At 39.5% G+C, this 22044-nt stretch overlaps 2 protein-coding genes across 7 annotated transcripts in view; both read left to right on the forward strand.

Moving 5' to 3' along the window:
• Window positions 1-649: 649 nt before the first annotated feature.
• Window positions 650-7118, forward strand: LOC108625300 (ubiquitin-protein ligase E3B). 3 transcript variants are annotated; one of them, XM_018025194.2, is made up of 16 exons: window positions 650-798; window positions 1091-1240; window positions 1353-1680; window positions 1764-1952; window positions 2028-2219; window positions 2296-2485; window positions 2559-2798; window positions 2867-3038; window positions 3125-3243; window positions 3343-3467; window positions 3540-3742; window positions 3799-4099; window positions 4174-4566; window positions 4630-4794; window positions 4856-4967; window positions 5047-7118. In XM_018025194.2, exons 1-16 carry the CDS (start codon window positions 650-652, stop codon window positions 5217-5219), a joined length of 3201 nt encoding a protein of 1066 aa, XP_017880683.1. In that variant the 3' UTR covers window positions 5220-7118. The 3 variants fall into 3 exon arrangements, with proteins under 3 accessions (XP_017880683.1, XP_026669599.1, XP_017880685.1); XM_026813798.1 differs by lacking the exons at window positions 4856-4967; window positions 5047-7118 and having other exon boundaries at window positions 4174-4541; window positions 4630-4741; XM_018025196.2 differs by lacking the exons at window positions 650-798; window positions 1091-1240 and having other exon boundaries at window positions 1468-1676.
• Window positions 7119-7485: 367 nt separating this feature from the next.
• Window positions 7486-22044, forward strand: part of nmo (serine/threonine-protein kinase nemo) — a 131473-nt gene continuing 116914 nt past the window's right edge. For 3 of the 4 annotated variants that reach the window (XR_001916640.2, XR_003389234.1, XR_003389233.1), the window contains exon 1: window positions 7486-9193. Coding sequence is in view for 1 of the 4 variants with exons in the window: in XM_018025152.2 (XP_017880641.1) it covers window positions 8916-9193 (278 nt within the window). In the remaining 3 variants the exon portion in view is untranslated. The remainder of the gene's footprint in view (window positions 9194-22044) is intronic. The other variant, XM_018025152.2, reaches the window with a different exon arrangement.

Here is a 22044-nt window from a genome sequence, read left to right on the forward strand (position 1 = left end):
TGAAGAATTGTCCGTCACTGGACAAGTAATTAACTTAATCCTTTTTCACTTTCCATACATTTTAAGGTAAAATATAAAATGTCAACTAATAATAATACATGATATTTTTATGGACAGAAAATGTATTATGAAGTCGCTGGCATGTAACTACTCAGAACACCGTTTAGAATAATCAAATATAATTTGTTTTGATTAACCGAGAGGAAGGAGTTCTTTATTCTTTAATTTCTAGCACGGTGGGTCAGCCGTGCATTTGCAGTGTGATAATTTATTTCGACAATCTTATGGCGCCACCAGTCACGTGCTTTTTAACCTAACCTAATATCCTTTGTCCTCAATATTCAGCCTCGAATCAAATTAATAACAATGGCCGTCGCAGTTGGCTGTCATTCGGAGGCGTACGAGGATTATGTGTCGGTGAAAAACGTGTGGCGAGTGACAATCACCGCCGATCGGTCGGAGTGATTATAAACCGTGAATGAAATCAACGTGACGTGTACGTACTGCTTGATAAAGGATGATTTTTTAGTGGGTGGTTGTATGTTGTATCACGGTGGCAACTAGTGAGTGACCAGCACGGATGACCAGCTGACAATGTTTTGTCATTAGCATAATTTGGTGGATAGTGGGCGATCGCGGTAAATCAAGAATGTTCAAAGCTGAGGAGCCGTCCAAGAGCAGCTTCCTTCAGCAAATGAAAGCTGCTAGGGAAGAAAGGGCCCACGAGAAAGACAGAAAAGTTGCTGTCATCTTAATTCAGGCTTATGTTAGGGGATGGTTATGCCGTAAAAGAATACTGTGAGTTGATTTTTGTTATCTAGTTCGTTCCAAGCATTTGTGAATTCTTAAATAATTTGCGGATTTCTGTATTTCTTTTGTGTATCGTAAACAAACACTTCGTATCGCATAGGCAATAATTATTTATTTACATTCGCTCGGTAATTTTCCACTTACCGCTGTAGCCGGACGCATACTTTTTTCTTTTATGAGATATGTACAATTTGTATTTACGCGTTTCGTTCGATGAATGCTTGGGTTTAGTTACGTTTATTTAAATATAAGATGCTTTATGGAGGAATACGCTTTTCAGAGAAGAATTTGATACAAATTTTCTCAATGATTGTGGTACAGAGGCAAACATAAAGTTGAGACCAGCTTTGGAAGTGTATAAGATTATTTTTAAATTTTTGTATGTATATAAGAAAGAAAATGTTCAAGAAAGGATAGAAAAACTATGTAGGTATGTATGTAAAAGTGTAGACTTAGCCAGTTATTAACAAATATTACATAGGAGAACATGAGCGAAAGTATGAAAAGTGCTGTACACAAACTGATAAGAGCAAACATTTTAGATATTTAGTGTTGACACTAGATTCAGACTCTCCAGAAATATCGTATGTAGGACTTGTGTTGAATAAAGATCATTACATATCATGGATATCACAAATGAAAACAATATTGTTATATTGCCTGACTGGCTTAGACAATCTAAAGCCAGAAAGAGTATCTGAGCACAAGTCCATCCACTTGAGATTACACACATTAGTTAGCTTTACATCGCCAGGAACATGGGCAATTCTAAAAGTAGAAGGGATGGAAAAACTCAGAGCTGGCATGAATCAGCTTTGTGCCAACATAATGGGCCACCTAGTCAACAATGGATTCTATCCCATTATGCAAGTGATTATCCTATTGATAATACCTCTTCTTGTTCATTGTATATATTTAAGGAATGGCTGATCTCTTGATCTTCTTTATTTCAGACTTTTCTAGTGAAGGGATTGGGTAGGGTGGATATTGCTTTGAAACCCATTGCACTTTCAGCAGCAGTTACATTGGCGTTGAGGCCACTGATATCTTCTCAGATGTCAGACAAGCTAGTATCATTATTTTTAATTAACATTTTCAGTGTACCTGCATTGGTTTATCATCTGAACAATATATCATCAGTAGTATGTAGTCAAATGATATGTTATACCAAATCATATGTTAAAGCTAATTTTATATTTGATGATATATATTTTTAGTGCATCTCATCATTTAGTGCAAACAATCTGTTTGCAAGAAGTCTCGAATTGTTGAACTCTGAGCAAAATTTGAGAATAGTCTTTAATGCTTTAGAAGGCAGCTATGCACTATGCTTGTTATCTAATTTGATACAGTTGGCCAATATCGAGAAGGATGACGCATTGAGAGATTTATATTTTCCATCTTTTACGGTACAGACCTGTTGCATAAGTAATGCGTTTTATAGGATCATGAGATCAAATTTAATTACTTATAAAAATTCTACAGTTTGTCGTAACGAAAATGTTGGAAGCATGTCAGCAATATGTAGTCGCCAAACAAGGTAATTTGACGCATTGGCATCCCATTCTTGGGTGGCTTGCACAAAAGGTTGACACGTCTTTACAAGAACCTATCCCGTATGTGAAAATACAGTTAGCATATCTGTGGACTGGAAGGATAGTTTCGCAATTGATTGGTAATAAAAAGTTGTGCAAACGTGTGTGTAGTTGTGAATGAACATTGAAAGTTGCAATAAAACTTTTTGTCAGGTCAACCTTTGACAGAACTTATTGAGAAGGAGATACCTCCGACTGTTGAGCAACAGAGTACTTCTGTCGGTACTAACATTTTTCGAAGGGCTTTTTTGGAAGCACGTACAAATAGGAATAATAACACGAAGAATTATAGAAAATTGGGAAGTCCAGAGACTACTAGAATAGCTTTGATCTGTTCTCTTTATCAAATTGCTTTACATACATTAACACAGATGAAGATGGAAATATTGACTGGTAAGTATTAACTAGCATAAGTACAACTTGCATTGATAACGTGTAATAAATTACATATCGTGCAACAGGTTTGTGTTATCAGGATAAAATTTTATACCATATGTATTTATTTCTGGGAACATTGGGTGCACATTGCGGTTTGAAAGCATTTTTGGATCATTTAGCTGCTAATACTAAGTGTACAGCACCTGAATTCCAAATGTTGATATTGTTTTCCGATTGCATGACACATTATGTTACGTAAGTGGACGTTATTACACACAAAAGAAATGATATAAAAAGCTCTAGAGAATCGTTATGTTATATTATCTATTGTATTTGTTTAGAATTCTAGACGACATGGAGATGTATGAACAACAAGATCCGTTCAAGCTTAGCGATTTTGTAACCATGTCCTATTTTTTAAATCAATTTTTATACAAAGCCGTGCTTAATAACTTGTTTGGTGCGTATTACAGGCTTTCTCGAAATACGTTTTACATTATTTTTTATTATGCACATGACTACGAGTGATAAGCGGTTTAGCTATGTACTGAAGTTTTAGATGTTCCAGACGTGAAGTCGGTTCCTAATAATCCTCTGTTCAACTCTCTTCATACGCTTTTAATGGTAATCTATCGTCGGGATTGTAGACGAACATTCTGTCCGGAAGGGCACTGGCTCGCAAAGTTAAGTATAATTTAACTAAACCGTTTTTGCGTTGCGTAGTGTAATTTCAAAATGAAAACGCTTTGAAAACAGGAAGTACGAGTGTCTGGATTTTTGGCAGATTTGGAGAAAGGCAGACGAGGTGCTGCTCTTCTCCTTTCTAAAATGCCGCACGTTATTCCTCATTCGGAGCGTGTGGTATTGTTTCGTAAACATGTCGCGAACGAGAAGGTAGTCTTGGGTTTGACTGAGAGCGCTTGCAACAGTACTCCAACAACGCTTATCGTAGTTCACAGGTATTTGTTTTTCAATCCAAAAGCATTATCTGACGAGTAAAGTAAATATTTTGTAGAACACGTATAGTGGAGGACGGATATCGCCAATTGGCGATGTTACCTTCTCAGGCACTTAAAGGCGTAATCAGAGTTCGTTTCGTGAATGAACAAGGTTTAGCCGAAGCTGGCATCGATCAAGATGGGGTGTTTAAGGAGTTCTTAGAGGAGACAATAAAAAAGGTTTTCGACCCATCCTTAAATTTATTTAAAGTCACTAGCGAAAACCGACTTTATCCATCTCCAACATCCTCAATGCAAGATAATCACTTGCAGCTGTTTGAATTTGTTGGCCGTATGCTGGGTAAAGCAGTGTATGAAGTAAGTAAAATGAGAAGGAAAATAAACATGAGATCGGAGTACATTCAATTCTTTGAACAATATCGTTTTTACAGGGCATTGTTGTAGATGTACCTTTTGCATCTTTCTTTGTTTCCCAGTTTTCTGGGCAAACTGGAGGTGCATTGTATAGTTGGTTAGATGAGTTGGCTTCTTTAGATAGAGACTTATATCGGAGTCTCACCCTTGTAAAGCATTATAAAGGCGATGTTAGACAATTAGAGTTAACTTTCTCCCTTGATGAAGACGTTTTGGGCAAATTAGTTACGCATGAATTGATTCCTGGCGGACGAGCGGTGCCTGTCACTAATGAGAATAAAATCAACTATATACATTTAATGGCTCATTTCAGAATGCATATGCAAATAAAAGATCAGACAGCTGCTTTTATTAAAGGTTTCCGTTCTATAATCAACCCCGAATGGTTGGCATTGTTTTCAACTCCAGAAGTAAGAGATCAATAGTTTTCGTTAATGTGATATTTAACTTTTCGAAATATCTTTGCTTTTTAGTTACAGAGATTAATCTCGGGTGATAATGTTCCGCTGGATTTACGAGATTTGCGGAAACATACGCAATATTATGGTGGTTTCCATGATAGCCACCGCGTAGTGTGCTGGTTATGGGATATATTGGAAAAAGATTTCACCGAGGAAGAAAGGGGTTTATTTTTGAAGGTACATCGCTATTAGATTTACGAATGAAAAATGTATCTTTATAATATCCTCTGATTCATAGTTTGTTACGAGCTGTTCGAAGTCACCTCTTTTGGGTTTCGCGCATTTAGAACCACCATTCTCCATTCGTTGCGTCGAAGTTGGCGATGATGAGGATACGGGTGATACAATCGGTACGTACAATCTATGTAAATATCATCTACAAAGATTTTATATATTTCTATTCATTTTATAAATTGTTTCATAAATTAGGGAGTGTTATAAGGGGATTTTTTACGATTCGTAAGAAAGATCCGCAGAATCGTTTACCCACATCGTCCACATGTTTTAATCTCCTAAAATTACCAAACTATCAAAAGAAAAGTACCTTACGGGAGAAATTGCGTTACGCTGTAACTAGTAACACGGGTTTCGAACTTTCGTAATTCCCAACCTGTTTACAGTAAATATGAAATTGCAACATCGCTCAAAAACGTCTAATGAAAATTTCTACTAAGTGATTGAGTGGTGCCTGGCCGCAGCGATCCAAGTTGTCTAGCGAGATTTTTTAATGTATCCTGGACTTTAAATCGAATATAATTTATAAAAAAGAAACTGTTGGAATATTAAATCTAAAGGTCGCACAAATTTTACGAGATATTGTATAATGTGACAAATTTATTAGATTTTTTAAACTCTTTGTTAGTGTCACACTAATATTAATTTTCAATTCTTCAAGATTGCTAAAATCTTTTATAGAGTTCGTTTTAGACATAGTGAGTATTTTATTAGTTTTATTTCATATGAAATGGTCTCGCGCATTGGATTATTTAAGGTCTGTGTACGTCTACATTGTTTTTCGACTTTCGATTCTCGTCCTACACAATATATCGCCAAAATGGATAAATCACTTATGGTGTAAGGCACACTGTACCTCATGAGCTTAATATTGCTAATATTGTGCGCTTGTTAGTTTATAATACCGTTAATTAATGTTAGGCTATTGAATCGGTGAAATGCACGAGTTGAATGTTAAACCCGAGCCCATCGGTGCCCGGTGAATGGAGTAAAAAGAAATATATCTACAAATTTCTAAACTTTACAAGTCGGTGGGAAGCTGATCTACTTTGAGGATTACTATTTTCGCAAAGTTTTGTACAAACTTTTGACAAAATGTTTAAATAAATTCATATGACATGTTTCGAATTAAATGAATATTATATCCACGGGCGCTCATGGGTTAAAAACACGTAATTCGAGAGTTAAGGCCGGATTAGTCGAATTGGTTGAGATGTTTGATCTCTTTGTTTCGGGCTAAAAGATGTGAAAATCATTATGCGATTGTGGTTTTCATAGAAGCTCGAACAAATGAATATGTAAAGAAGGAGAAAAGAGGGAGCACGAGGACTGTGTTATTCACGACATAGCGAGGAATGCTATATTAAAGCGAAATTTATTTTTCTCGCAGCAGATGACTCGCAATATCGTCGATAGAAATTCGGTCAGACCAAAGATAGAAGCCTATTTAATGTGAAGAGAATAAGTCGAGATATAATCTTTTCATATTTTCCTATATGATCGTATCGTAAGTTTTATCGGGCCTGTATTCACAGATTGTACCTATGCTGTAGACGAGTAATAAAACGGACGACATTTAAACGGTTTAAAGGCTAGAATTACGAATGAATTGCGTTTAACCGTGCATTATGTAATTACTTCAGTAATGTACACAATGTAAACATCAGTGAAAAGAAGATTTTAATTGCGTACAGAGAGAAACATAATTTTCATCTTTGTTACTTTCTATCCGGTTTGCTGCTCTCTGGTGATGTGAATTGTGAATACATGCCTCGCAAATACATGTACAATTGAACAAAGTGAAAGATAATACTCCTCTTTATGGGTATACTTATCGTTACAGCGATACGTGTACACGATTAAATGTGGGTATCGATGCAAACACGGATATGTACGAAATAAAACTTTAAAAACAAAAAATGCTACGGTTGTAAGGTAAGACCGACAATGTTTTTTAACGCCTGTTCGCATTGACGGATCCTTTTTCTACTTTTAATCAATAGAAATGGAACAGTACTAATATAAACTGCAATACAATGGAGTTTTTCTTACAATCGTATCAATTACAGAAAGCGCGCACTTTGTATATGGCTTTCTGGAGTTAATCGTAATACTGTAACGTTTTTATAAAAAAGTGTGTACTCGATGTACATGTTACAACGCAGGATTTGCAACGGACGACGGATTTGTTAATTTAATACATTCGATAATGATACACGATGATCATGTAAATATACACAAATCATGCAATTACAGGAAATCTTTTTAATGCCTACTTAATTACCTTGAAACCCATTCGATAGTTTTAAGATAACGTTTCCATCATCAGAATTGGTGTACCTATTCTTAAACCGCATCCCCTACCTGCATTCCGCGTGGAAGTTTGAAAGCACTAGTAATTTTGCTTAATAAAACAGACGTTATTACATATTGTTTCATTGTTTTAGAAAAGTTAATAAAAGAATCAATTAAGAAATCAACAGGGCAGTCGATTTGTAATCGCGTTCGCAAAAAGAGGGGAGAGATGCGCAGTGAGCAACGGGCATGGTCACGTGACCCCTTTGTGAGCAGTTGGCGCTGTAGACGGCGGCGGCGGCGGAGTTTGCGTTCAGTTTAGCAGAGCAGTGGCCAGCAAGCCTTGGCTGCGAGAAGACGTGCGCTTTGTTCGTACCGCGAGACACCCTCTATCGCGGCTACGCGAGAGACTCCTTTTTCTCTTTCTCTCCCTCTCTCGCTCGTGTGTGCGCGCGCGTGTTTTCGTGTTTGTGTGTTCGTGCGTGGCTTGCTATCTGTAACGAGAAGTGGCAGTGTTTCTGGCTCGGCCGCAGGACCCGGACGGTCAAAGGTACCACATTGGTCGTTCGCGAGTTGCCGAATGATAACTCTGCCCCGTAGCCGGAATCACTGTGCCGTGGCCATCGAGGACTCGACCGAGCCTTTCAAGTGTTCTCTAATTCCTTTCTCTGTTTCGCGCTACCGTGTTTTTTACGGGCAAGTACCGCCCCCTTTCCATCTCCGTTACTCCACCGATCGGGACGTTCTGTGGCCAGCTGAGCGTAACTGACGGGGAAGAGGGAGAACTGCTTGTGCGTGCGTGTGTCAAACATAACCTAACGTCGTTACCGTGGATGGTAGCTAGACTAAACCCGAAAAAAGAGCGTAGCGCGTTCCAATTTCAACGCAGCTGCGTTCGTGACATTCACGCATCCGACAGCTCGTCTTCGTCGCGAACAGTTATCGAGCGCTGAACGAATTCGGAGGGCCAAAGGAAAACTTTCGCCCCGTTCTCGACGCTTCCAAATAGAGCGTCCGACACGCAACGCCCCGATTACCACCGACGCGACGTACGCGAAAGGACATCGACTCGTTGTTTTCCTTCCGAAGGTTATCCTTTGCATATTATTGCCTCTGTCGTAGTCGCGATAAAATAACATAATCGCACCTTCTCTGCATCGAGCGTGCAACCGTGAGTCCTCGTCGACCCCCGCGTTCTGCAAACTTTAACCCTTCCCGCCGTCCATCCACAGACGCGCGAGATTCGAAACGAAGGTGCATCGTCGAAACGAAGGACGACAGATCGCTCCAGGTAAATCGAGAGAACTGCGTGTTCCCAAAAGAACGCTATGGAATTGAGAGCTATTTCTGACATCCAATGACTTTTCAGTAAATCGACGATCTCATCTCGGGACGTACGACACATCCATCGGTTAATCCCTTTAACTCCAGTTCTCCAGTCCGATCGTTGAAAACAAAAGAACGGTGTCTCTGTTCGGACAGATGTTTCCGTCGAGAAGACAGTGAAACTGAGCAGTAACGAAGCTCGTGTCAGTGTCACGTGCGTGTCGGCACAATTACAAGATTCAAGAAAAATAGAAGATAGTGTTTCCGAGGGGAGGTGAAAGAGTGAACGGGTAGGGCAGGGAAACGAGCGAAAAGCTCTCGAAGAAGGAAGACAGGCGTATCCCGGGTTCCCTATATCAGCGGGGGCCTTGGCGGTGGCGGTGGCGGTGAATCGGTAAAGGGTTAAAGAGGGTGGCCCGCAGGGAAAGGAGAGGAGAGTTTTGATGGCAGTAGTTGGGCCCAGCCGGCACTCGCGGGTGTCCATGAGCGTGTCTATGTCATTGATGCAGGGGGGCGGGGCGGGGGCTGGCGGCGGTGGCGGGACAGGGGGGGCCCACCCGGGACAAGCGGTCCTCGCGGCGGCGGCCGCGGCTGCGGCTGCGGCCCAGGCGCCCCCCACGTACTATCACCCTGCCGCACCTGCACCCCCGCCACCGCCGCCAGCTCAGGATCCTGTGCAGCCCGACAGACCCATCGGATATGGTGCCTTCGGCGTCGTATGGTAAGTTCATTTTAATCAACTGCATTATTTTCTCATCAGACCTCGAATACTGAAACGAAAGAACGTTGATATCCGAAAGTTGCTTCGACAGCTATTTCGTACGATAAGTGGCTGGCAGTAAGATACTGTCGTATCGTTAATAATATTCTCTGCTGATTTCCTCGAAAGAAAGACGAAGACAATGGTAGTTGTCATAAGAAATTAATATCATGATGCTACGTAAGAAGCGTATCTGAATAGGTTATCATTAATTTGAAACATGACCGAAAACCGAAATAGTGACGCACAATAATGTTTGTATTTTGAAACGCTTCGTCCTTTGGTTTTATAAGATTTGTCTGTTTAACTAAATAGCCGAAGTAACGTTTTGGATAATCGACGTCGTTACTATTAAGTAGAACTTAGTTTAACTAATATTAATTTCCACATTCATAGTTGGTTATTTATTGCAACGGTCGCAGAATTTGAACTGCTTTCATTTACCTTGAACATTCCTATTGTGAAAGAGAGTATAATTCTATATCTGAAAACTCTAACATAAATATATTTGGCTGAACGAAGTTTTATTGTATTTTGGAGTAAACGAGCTCACGTTCGTGAACATGCGTTTTCGAATTCGACAAATTTTCAAAACGAGTACCCGTAGGAAGTGAACGTTTGTCTAATTAACACCACTTTCCATGTTGCTCACGCGTGGAACGACAATTCTAGAGAGTAAACGTACTTTCTTTCTTAGCGTGCGCGTTAATCGTTATTTTTTCCCCGGTGGAACTTGCGAATCGATGAACGCAGGTATAAGTCTCTTCTATCGCCTTTATTTTTTGCGCTTCTTTCTTGCACTTCGGTAAGTAATACCTTGCAAACGTGCAGCGAATCGAATGACGCATGGCTGCGAAGTCGTTCGCTTGATTTATCTACTTTTAAACGGCATCAAGCGTTCCGTTAAATTTTATTTCCGGACACGTTTATCGGTCGTACGTCGCGTTCTAATGCTTCTTTGCAATACCGTGTCACCGTTTGGTTTGTGAAACGCGTTTTCCTATAATTGACAAATTGTCTTGCTCGGATAATTTCACAACGTAGTCGTCTGTAAAATTACGAACGCGTGTTGCGGTACATTAATTTGGAACCAGTTATAAATAGAAGAAAGATTCAATTTCCCAGGTTGAAATTATGGAAATTGTATTTATTTATCATTTATATTTTATTAAAGAATCCACAAAAATGATTCTCTATTTCAGAAGCGACGATATTACAAACAAAAGATTAGTTAAAAGTCGTGCCTATTTTGTTACTCAACAGATTTAACAAATTTCACGTTGGAAAGATAGTTTTGTTCAACAAAAATTGTTGGACTAGCTGTTAATTTAACATCGATAGACACCATTTAGACTTATTATGTTTGCGGTCAATGTGTGTCCGAATAAACGCGTGTTTCGGCGCGGTTAGCTCTTGGACAAATAATGACGGCACTCTCTGTTTACGGGGCGAGAGTTTACTTTCCTCTGTGAAGGATATCCGCTGGTGACACGCTGCTCCGAAACGTTTTAATGGTCACGCAATTATTGGATTCGTTTCGATCAGTCTTACCGAGGCGACACGGAGAGATTCATTTCGACGCAGTGGATTTACCCGCCACTTACACGAACGAAATTTCAATTAGTGTTCAATAAATCCTGTTTAATACAGTCCGCTTATATAATCGTTATTTAATGAAAAACAATAGGTAGCTAGCGAAATTCTTGTTACATGAGCTACCTGTCCTTCGACGGGTTCATATACATATGTACAGATAATAAATAGAGCTCTGTATTTGCACGTTAGACATGCGAACTCTCGAAGGAAACCAACATCTTGTTTACTCGGCTCTTATCAGTAAACAAAGAAATCGAGTGTCACGAGATTCGTACGGTTTCCGTTTGTTCTGCTTTTCTTTGGAAACGAAGAATTCGACGACGATTGCTATCATTTTTTCCAAACATCGCGTCGCGTAGTCACGTATCCTTGATACCAGAGCCAATTCTTTTTCCTTCTAAACGAGAATACACTGTAAGTATCGGGCTCGTCTTCATCTACGCGGAAAAATATTTCTCAGAAGCACGCGCGATTTCTAACTCAGCTTATTTAGAAGCAATCCCATTCACAGTTCAAGGCGAGCCACGTACAAATTCTCCTTAGAAGCGCGTGCAAAACGAATTCAAACGCCTCTTTAATCTATCGACAATAATCTTGTGAAGATTCATTATCAATATTTGGATATAAAAAATAACGATGATCTGTTCGATGTAGCAAGTTTTAAAAACGGGATGGAATCGAGAGAACTTGCGAAGCTCGACGAAACGTCCTATAAATTGTTATGCGAACGTAAACAAAATGAAGTTAACCCGAGCCGTAAGATAAAACCGTGGATTACACGGGTGAAATATAGGTATATCGTCCACAGCTGAACGTGTCATCGCGTAATTTACATACGGCCGGGGTTTAAAGCGAAACGGGACGCCCGAGTCGCCCCCCCCCCAAATCGTTCCCGGGTTTTCACGCGGCCGCGTTAAACAGGAATTGTTTCAAAAATCCCCCTAGACCAGGATTCAGGTTGTAAAGCGTCCTCGGGTCAGGAAATATTTTCCGCCGTCGCTTTTGTCGAACAGGAAAATGAACAAAGAGGATTAGGCACAATACGAACTGCTCTTTTTCCTTTATTTCACGGATTTACCTGGGCGAAGGTCGAGAGAAGGAAACGAAGAGCTGGCGCAATGAGTCGGGACGGATTTTCGGCTAAGGGTCCAATGTAGGACGTGAAAAGGAACGAAGGTAATTTAAAAACGATGCAATAACTTCGCGGGTCGTATAATTACCGTTACTTTGCCCGAACCGGATGGGCCTCATGGCGGTTCGTCGCATTGTCAATTTCTGGACTTCTCTTTACCTTTTCGTTCTCTTACAGTCCGTTTCATTGAACGTGTTGGCAATATTTCTAAAATTTAATAGTCAAGGACTGGAATAATTTGAACAGAATGACACTTTTGTGACGCAGTTTAGAAGGTCAGGTTTAAATTGAGATTTCCTTTAAGCTTTAAAAGTAATGACGTGTACTTAAAATTCGCAGTCTACTCATTGTGAAGCAAAATTGTAAATGCAAACAAGAATTCCTATTTTATTTCTCATATTTCTCGTGGCGCTACCTGGAAGATACAATGTACTGATTGCATTAGTTGTTAGAACCTTTCAGATATATATAGCTTGCAAATATTTTCGTTCCACGTGAAATTTGTGACGAATAAATGAATTTCGCAGAAGATATCACCAGCACGGTCTTGTGAAATAGACTATAAAATTGGGGTAGATCGTGTTTTATGATCGTTACTTACAAGTTGCCGATTACTATGGCGAGTTCTTAATAATCCGTGTCAGTAGAATAACCGTTCCGGTAAAATAATGAGATGCGGTTTTAAATGAATTTCGTGAACGGTTGATCTCGATGAGAATCGACAAAAGTGGAAATGACGATTCAGGAACAGCTTATAATTTTATGATTATTCAAAATGATCGGACGCGATTCGATTTTTTTTATTTATCAACGCAATACGAGTCTGTAATTTTTTTTTAATTAAATCCAGTTCCTCTTTCAATTGAAAATATCAAATAGTAAATTGCAAAACTGGATAATCTACGTTTGGGGAATTTTCGTTCGGATCGAATAGCTTGGAAGATTTTTAATCGTAAAAGAAACGGGAAGCGTACGCTACGCGTCAGCAATTTCCAGGGGGTTAGAATTTCCGGTGGGCAGGGGTCACCATGACAACCGCGGCATTCCGTGATAAGGAGGAATCGTGACCAGATTCCGTATACGAGCTCTCGTGTTTAAATGAGACGTGCATACGGTTCCACACGATGACAATATTGCATTTCGTCTGTAAATGACGTACGCTTATCAGTGTACATTCAGATCCGTTTAAAGGTGAACATTTCAATTGATGGAACATTTATCCACATTTGTCTACAAAGGATTTAATCTTGATGATGAATAACTTTGTTATTGAGGGAGCAAGTAATTTTATTATTATGTAGACGTCATTTGATTATTTATTCCATTGTGCAGAGCACAAGATCCTAGATATTTCTCAATGACACGTTTTTTTATTTTAAGAGATGTTACTAGAATGGTATTAAATATTGAACGGATAAGACAGTGACAAACGGTAGCGAGACAAGAGAGACTGGGGGTATCTCGTGAGCGAACATTCATGGTTTCAGGTTTAATTCTGAAATCGCTGTCGCGATTAAAATTTATAAACTTCCCGAAACGACTCTTGTAATTCAACATGGTCTGACGTTATTCATTATTTTATTATAAAGCTACGAGTACATAAAATTTAAATCTGTTCAAGTACAAGAATACTTGTATTAAATCAGTTATTCCACTTTATTATTGAGGGAGTAAGTAATTTTATTATTATTATGTAGTAACAAAATTTCATTCTGATTTAGTCCATTCGATTTCAAGAAATCAGTTTTGTCTCAATATTCTTTGAAAGAGATGAAAGGTTCATTATCATTTGAATTTGAGGGAATGGGGCAAATGTAATCTTGCCGTGGCGAAAAGCTGGTACTGGAAGTAGTCGAGATCGAATAACCATATTCAGATAACAAAGATGATGTTTATTCGGAAAACGGACTATTAATGTCGACGTGGAACGAGGTGAGTAAAGGGAAGAGAGGTATCCATAGGGAAAAATGTGAAAGCCACATTTTCGCTTATTGTCGCGGCGACCGCTTTTCAGATTTGCGCGTGTTGCTACGAGTATTATATTCGAATCTCATTCCTTCGTTCCTCCGTTGCGACATTGTGCCCAACGTGGATTTTTCATGGTCGTGCGTGAAGGATTGTTATTTTAGAACAGTCGCCGCGGTTTGCTGGCTCGCGAGCATGAAAGCGTTGGAGAGAGGAAGTGCATTATTGCATTGTTGGTAGGACCATGTAGGGTTCGTTGATTTGTTTGCCCTCCGAGACTCTTTTAGAATGGAGTTTAAGGCTCGCAGCAATTGCGTTTTATCCTTTTTTTACCTTTATTGGCGCTGTTGTCGGTTCAAGGTTCTCCGCGACTCGATTATTCGAGGTAACTTTTCTCTTTGCGTTCCGAGAGATTATACACGGTTTCAATTGACAGTTGTTTACGATATAATTGCTGTCGAGAATTACTTCAGAGTTTAAATGAATCTATAATGCGTGAAAACGGTTTTCCAAATTATTTTCATTATGTAGCAGCGGTTCTTAATTTATACGCAACAGAGATTCAAGCGACATTTAAATAAGGATATGGAATAGCGCCGTGTTATTTTCCACCGGGTTCTCCACGTGTCAAAGAATGGAACGCGCACACCGTTGTCCTGTATATTCATCCCACCGAATTGTTTCACCGCTGGAAATCGGTTTAAGCGGATTACACCGCGAACCAGGTATTCGCGTTAATTTAACAACCGTCCAGGAACGGTCTGCGGACGTCGCCCGTGCTAATCTATTTTTTCAACTTTCGTCGCGCGTCATCGTATAACTAGTTGATTGTCAGTCTGACTTCTCCGTCATAATTTATTGTTTTATTTTAAAAACCAAATGAAAACTAATGAATGTTACGCCACGTATATGCAAACAGAAAATATGTGAAACGAAGTATATGTACGTCACAATATTTGAAAAATAAAACTCCTATCGTCGTTAAATTTTTTAAAAGCAATTAGAGTCGATCCACTCTAGCCGACTTACGCTGTTCTTGCAAAATGGTAATCGCAACGGAAAACTTTGACTGTTAGCCGGCGAGGCACGGTGTGTCGTTGAACTTTGGGCCAAGTCCAAAAAGTTGAATCGGCGGCGAGCGATAAATTGAATTCACGTTCTATTGCCAATCTTTCACGCTTTAATCCAACAGTTAACGCGAGGGTACTCGAACATTTCTTGGATTAATTTACTTGCCAGAGTTTCATTCAATTATTCATTTATTCATTTTTGACATTTAATTTTCTTCGAAGCTTACCTGTGGATTTTAATACAACTTTGTGCATATTATTAAACTTCGTAGGTGTTGGAAAGAGCAGCCTAGTATTAGTTATAATACTGCGGATTTTTATCCATTTACAAGAAATGTAGATGTACTGAATTTTGAACAATGAATTTAGTATGTAGAAACATACTAAATATTTGAACCAAAGTACAGGACATGATACTTAATGAGTAAAAACAAGGTATACTTTGAACATTCTATTTTACTAAAACCCGCAGTCTATATGAAGAAACACTCTTCTTCTTCTCATACTATTAATATGAGAAGAAAAAGAGTGTTTCTTGATCTGCGGACGAGGAAGCTCATCGGACGTCTGTTATTGCTCCGTTTCTTGATTTGCGAACGAGGAAGCGGATCGGGCTTCTATCGTTGCCCTCAATTAACGCGTTATCCACCTCAATATCGAGAAAGTTCACTGACCTGAGAATCATGTGCATACCGAACGATATCTGCGAGCGCTTTCGATTACAGTTTTCTTAGTTTCGAAATCATGCTCTTGCAGAAAACGATGATTCAATTATCAAATTCGTATGGTTACGAAATAAATTAATAATGACAATAATAATAATATTTTATTTCACGGGCAAAGTTCGTTATAACATACAATAGAAACAATACAGTAAAAATTGAATAAAAATAATGGACATAATATAAAATAAAAAGAGAAAGAAAAGAAAATATATTCAGAATAATATTCAGTTAATTATTAATCTCATAAGTAAACTACTGGATTTGTATGTAAAGTGAGATTTTTAATATCTGTGTAGAAATAGTTTTATAGATAGGAATTTTTTCCATATTTTCTTCCTCGACAGATACAATATTTCTATAAATATAAAATCAGTAATACATTCTTATGAGAGATGTACATAAATTTTCGGTACGTTAACAACTTATAAATACAGTTGATTCAATTTTCTTCCATTGAGAAATAAGACTGGCAATTTGAGAAGCAACGAATGATTGAGTTTTAGATGCGTGTAAATTGTAAATTGTCGAGATAAGAAACGGACGTTTGAAATAGTGATTGCAGAGTCGATTAGGGTAAATCGATAAGGGCGTGTCGCGATATCGAGTGGCATCGTTCTGCTGAAAGAGAGTCGCGATACGGTCGCGAACAAAGCGACTGCTCTGATCCGTGCGTGGCACACGCGCTCGCATTAAAACCCGGCACCCTTCGCGGGGATCAAGCATCTGCGCGTCGCGTCGTGACGCGGTACGATGCAAAAAGGGAATAGCTTATGTCGGAGGGTGGAAACCACCCCCCAGAGACTGGCTGAATCGCTAATAGAAACAAGATCCTCGTGGGTCGCCGACGCTCGTTCAATTTCTCCGATGGATTCCCCTAAGAGACTGATTCTTGAGCAACCACGGACATGAATATTCGTCTGCATTTTTATGTTTCGAGTGATCGTTGAGTCGTCGGAAATTTTGGAGGACAGGAAAGGGTCTCGTGGCCAGGGGTTGAATCGAGGGTTCCGATGGTAAATAGTCTTGATTCTCTCGGGAAGGTTTTTTGCATTCCGTTCGACGCTTCTTAGTGGTACTCATTAAAATATTTGAGAAATATGTGTAAATGTTACTTCATTATAAAAATGATATGAGTTAAAATACAAAAACCTTGAAGATTTCTAAACTTCCAAACAGCGCTGATATACCGCTTTGATGATGCAGCACTACTACAAGCCAATGGGATTGAATATTATAATTTGACATTAGTTCGGGCTGTGGTCACTGATTATCATATCAGAACATTAGTACGTCATTGTATTGTATAACATCGGCGTCTGTTTTAGAAATGAAACGCTTTTAATATTAACCGTTTCCATTTTAACCGCCGCGCCGTTGTGTAATATTGGCCATTGAAATGATATGTTACATCGAGTGGTTGCACAACGGTTCGTTACAATTTAGATTAGAAATACGTACTTTTAAACGTTGACCGCAAAAATACTAAATGAAGATATTTCCTAAATCGCAAGAGTTGGTTATCGAGTGCACCGACGTTCTTCCGTTCGTTCCCGGCCGACTGAAACCGGCCGAAAAAAGTCTTGCCGACTATCCGAGTGTAACGTTTTAATTGCTACGGGGTTTGTTCAAGCGGACCGACGTAAAAATTTCTTCTCCGGCCGGTAAACTAAGAAAGAAACAACGAGACGAGTAGAACAGTTAACATGCGGATTCTCGCGGAGGGAAACTGATCCGATTCAGAACAGTAGAGAGTCGTTGCACACGTTTCTTTGCACGTGCGCACGCGGTTCATCGTTTCCTGGTATCGCGAGATACTCTCACAATCGCATGCTGTTACAATTTATTTCCTGTCTGTCACGACTCGTCGGAACGTTCAGTAATCGTTGTCCTCAATAAAATCGTGGCAAGAGACTGACTTGAATTTAAGTTATATATATATATTTGAATATGTGAACAACTGGAGATTTTCAGTATCGCGAATTCCGAGATTAAGCGTTCGCGTGATAAGCTACTCGCAGCGTGAGTACTCGTCGAAACGAGAACGGCGAACCAGAGTGGTGTGTGCCGCTTGTGCAATTTACTCCAGCGGCGTGTCCGGAGTCAATGCTAGGACCTTGCACTCGGCGTGCACGTGCGTGTATGCACGCGCGTATATCATAAACGGGCGCGTGCACGAGGAAGGAAAGAGTTAGGGCTTGGAGCGTGGGGAATGGGCAGGAAGCGACCTGGAAGGAATGAACGGGAAGCAAAAACTTAGCTGAAAAAGGGAGAAAACGCAGGAAGAGGGCAGATCTTAGCTCGAGACGAGATAATCGAATTGAATTACATGGAGGAAAGTACAAGATGGGTTTGAGATTCGTACGTAGTTCGAGTAACTTTTACCAAACTCTAATATCCGAAGGGAAAATGCAGTTCGTAAAAGAATTAACCGGCTTTTGAAGCACGTTTGTACACATACCTCGGAATAAAGAGCAACGTGCGGTACCTTAAGAGATCTTGGAAACGCGTTGAAACGAATCGGATATGGGCTATGTCTCGAAACGAGCTAGGTAATCGATTCGAATCGGAAAGAGTAACACAAAGTAGAAGCTTGTTCGGAAACAAACGGTAACTTGGGAAAATGGCCGGAGGGAGGGATTAACTATAATTACTGCGAAGAAGAGCGAGGAAAATAGCCAAGGAGACGGTCTCCAAACGGTGGTCTCTCTTTGTTAAGAGGGAAAAAGAAACAGTGGGGAAAAGCGGAGGTGGCTCGAGACGGTTGTGTTATCTCTCTCGGAGGGGATCGTTAGGATAAGCTGTCGGCTCTTTCTCTATTGCGCATTCAACCGTTCTAAAACTCCGGTTTATTGCCGCGTCCGCGTCTGATCATTAACGGCGCTCGCTTTTCTCGCCTCGTTTTATCGGTCAGGTTCATAACGCGTACATCGGATGCTCGTATTATTGACTGACCCACTGATGTGTCGCGAAAATCGCCAGTGGAACGTGATCAAGCGTTGATAAAGAATCGGTCTCGATGCATTTTCATCGGCTCCGCTTCGACCTCGTTCGTGATCACTCGAGAACCAGGGCTAATTTTATTTTCGTGTCCCGCGTCGAATAGATTCGATCGGTGATGTTCTCGTCATAGGCTTCAGCGTAGGATAGGGTGTCTGTTCGTAGCGAGATATTAAAAACAAATGTTTCTTCCTCGTGCTAGCAAATATATAAAATATTTGATATATTTATGTATGTACTACAAAGTATTTTTTTTGTGCTACTCAATAGTTCGTATTAATATTAAATGAAGCGCTCGCTGTGAAGTGTTCATCTATTTAGGAGGCGAATAAACGAGTAACCAATAAAAAAAAGCGTTTCTTTGTACCCGAAGAGTCGATTATTATTAACCCTTTACGGACCGCGTTGAGGCTAGTTCATCATCGATACTCGCCGCGTTTATTTTTACCTCTAACCCGACGGAACGTTGAACCTCTCGCTTATAATAAATGAAATCTAAAGTCATTAGAGGATAGAGCTTCGAGTAGTCTTCGTGAGACACAAAATTGTACACGTAGAACGCGAAAATTGAACGTGAACGCGTGTCAAAGGGACCGTCCCAGACCGCAACCCGCCGAGACGAGTCAATCAAAGAGATCCACAGGTTAATTAATAAACCAGCCGCTCGAGAGACTTGCGCACTCGAGACGAGTCTCTCTCTTTCACTCTCTCTTTCGTGATTACGCATTAAAACGGCGATGCTCTCGATTCAATGTCGATACCCGATCTCCTATGCTCCGCCGCTAATAAATGGTGGAATGAATCATTTCATTCCCATCTCGGTGTACTTATACACCTTGGATAAAACGATTCCGTGCGTGAAACCGCTAATTTAAAACGTTCAATTCCTCATGAAAGCAACGTGTCTAAGATTCGAGTGCTTTATTTATTCCCCTTGTTTCCGAGCCTTATTGAATTGTTTCATTGAAATAGGATTTTTCATAAATCACGACTGTGGTAACACGTGAGAAGACTTCCTTATTTTATTATATTTATGCGTATGAAACGTCGTTGTTTAATAGCTTCAATTATTATAAGGCATATTGCAAGTGGAATACTTTCGTCAATAAGATTTGTAGTTAGACTGCAGACTTTTATGTGACGTAAAACATTAATGGTGTTAGTTTATAAAAATTTTTATGAAATAAACATTTGTTTTATTATTTAAGCATTAATGTACTCAGCTAATATATTACACTGACCGATCTGTTCATTATAATGGATAAAAATAATTAGACTGCACGTGAAGTATATTTATACAGAATAAGTTAGCAGAAAGAGGTATTAGAAGCATCTTAAAACGACTTAATTACTTTGTACTCTGCTCTATTGTTCCACCTGTAAACTCCCTCGCCTTCCATCATTTTTCTACTGACTCGGCCATTGTAACAATTGTTAGGAATAAACTTTATATTCGCCAATTCATCTCTCAGTGTTAATTTCCCCGTCCATTTACCAAATTTATTAGATCCAGTGTTGCTGGACTTGTCTAAATTATTCCCCTTTGGCGAGATGGTATCATAGTAATCGCTGATATCGTAATTCTCATGAAACGAAATTGTTTTCATATTTGATGTTATTGAAAACGATTCAAAATGGAAGTTGTACTGATTTAATCTCGTTAAACGAAATATATTGTTGAAATAGTACTGATTATTGTCAGCAATTTGTATGATTAATGATCAACGCGAGCTACTTGGCAAAAGCTAAGTAGATTCGCATAAATTATAATCGACAATGACAGTGTTCGCGAACCTGTTTCTCGACTCAGTGTCACGTGGACAACGTCGTGATTTATTTGAACTATATTTCCGATTAATATTAAATCACGTAGTGTCAGGAAAGACCAAAAGCAAGAGTATAATGGAATTACGAATTGGAGTACCTATCATAGTCGATCATGAGAATATTTATAGCAAGGAATCGGCAATTTATTGAATAAGAAACGCGTTTTCAGTAACGTCGAGATAGTCCGTCGAGCGACAGATGCTCTTGGATTATCCATAAGTTCGCGGGAACCGCGTTTCCCTGAAACGACGATTTCGACCGGCTGTCTCTCGTGCATAAATAAACCAGCTGTTCGGGGACCGAGCCACGCGCCTACACGATTCGAGCAAAATTAATGGTGTTAGTTTATAAAAATTTTTATGAAATAAGCATTTGTTTTATTATTTAAGCATTAATGTACTCAGCTAATATATTACACTGACCGATCTGTTCATTATAATGGATAAAAATAATTAGACTGCACGTGAAGTATATTTATACAGAATAAGTTAGCAGAAAGAGGTATTAGAAGCATCTTAAAACGACTTAATTACTTTGTACTCTGCTCTATTGTTCCACCTGTAAACTCCCTCGCCTTCCATCATTTTTCTACTGACTCGGCCATTGTAACAATTGTTAGGAATAAACTTTATATTCGCCAATTCATCTCTCAGTGTTAATTTCCCCGTCCATTTACCAAATTTATTAGATCCAGTGTTGCTGGACTTGTCTAAATTATTCCCCTTTGGCGAGATGGTATCATAGTAATCGCTGATATCGTAATTCTCATGAAACGAAATTGTTTTCATATTTGATGTTATTGAAAACGATTCAAAATGGAAGTTGTACTGATTTAATCTCGTTAAACGAAATATATTGTTGAAATAGTACTGATTATTGTCAGCAATTTGTATGATTAATGATCAACGCGAGCTACTTGGCAAAAGCTAAGTAGATTCGCATAAATTATAATCGACAATGACAGTGTTCGCGAACCTGTTTCTCGACTCAGTGTCACGTGGACAACGTCGTGATTTATTTGAACTATATTTCCGATTAATATTAAATCACGTAGTGTCAGGAAAGACCAAAAGCAAGAGTATAATGGAATTACGAATTGGAGTACCTATCATAGTCGATCATGAGAATATTTATAGCAAGGAATCGGCAATTTATTGAATAAGAAACGCGTTTTCAGTAACGTCGAGATAGTCCGTCGAGCGACAGATGCTCTTGGATTATCCATAAGTTCGCGGGAACCGCGTTTCCCTGAAACGACGATTTCGACCGGCTGTCTCTCGTGCATAAATAAACCAGCTGTTCGGGGACCGAGCCACGCGCCTACACGATTCGAGCAAAACGAGTGTCGTCGACTTTTCTGGCGCCTCTCGGGCCGCGCCGAGTCGATAAATCGAGCGGATTCCGTACACACGTTTACACTTGCTGCGAAAAACTGTAGCGAATATTCTAAGTCGCTTGGAAATCGTCTTTTACGTTTCATTCCCACGTGTCTTTCTACTT

The sequence above is a fragment of the Ceratina calcarata genome, unplaced genomic scaffold, assembly GCF_001652005.2.
Source record: "Ceratina calcarata isolate Rehan_Ccalc_2016 unplaced genomic scaffold, ASM165200v1 scaffold350.2, whole genome shotgun sequence".
Lineage (NCBI taxonomy): Eukaryota > Metazoa > Arthropoda > Insecta > Hymenoptera > Apidae > Ceratina > Ceratina calcarata.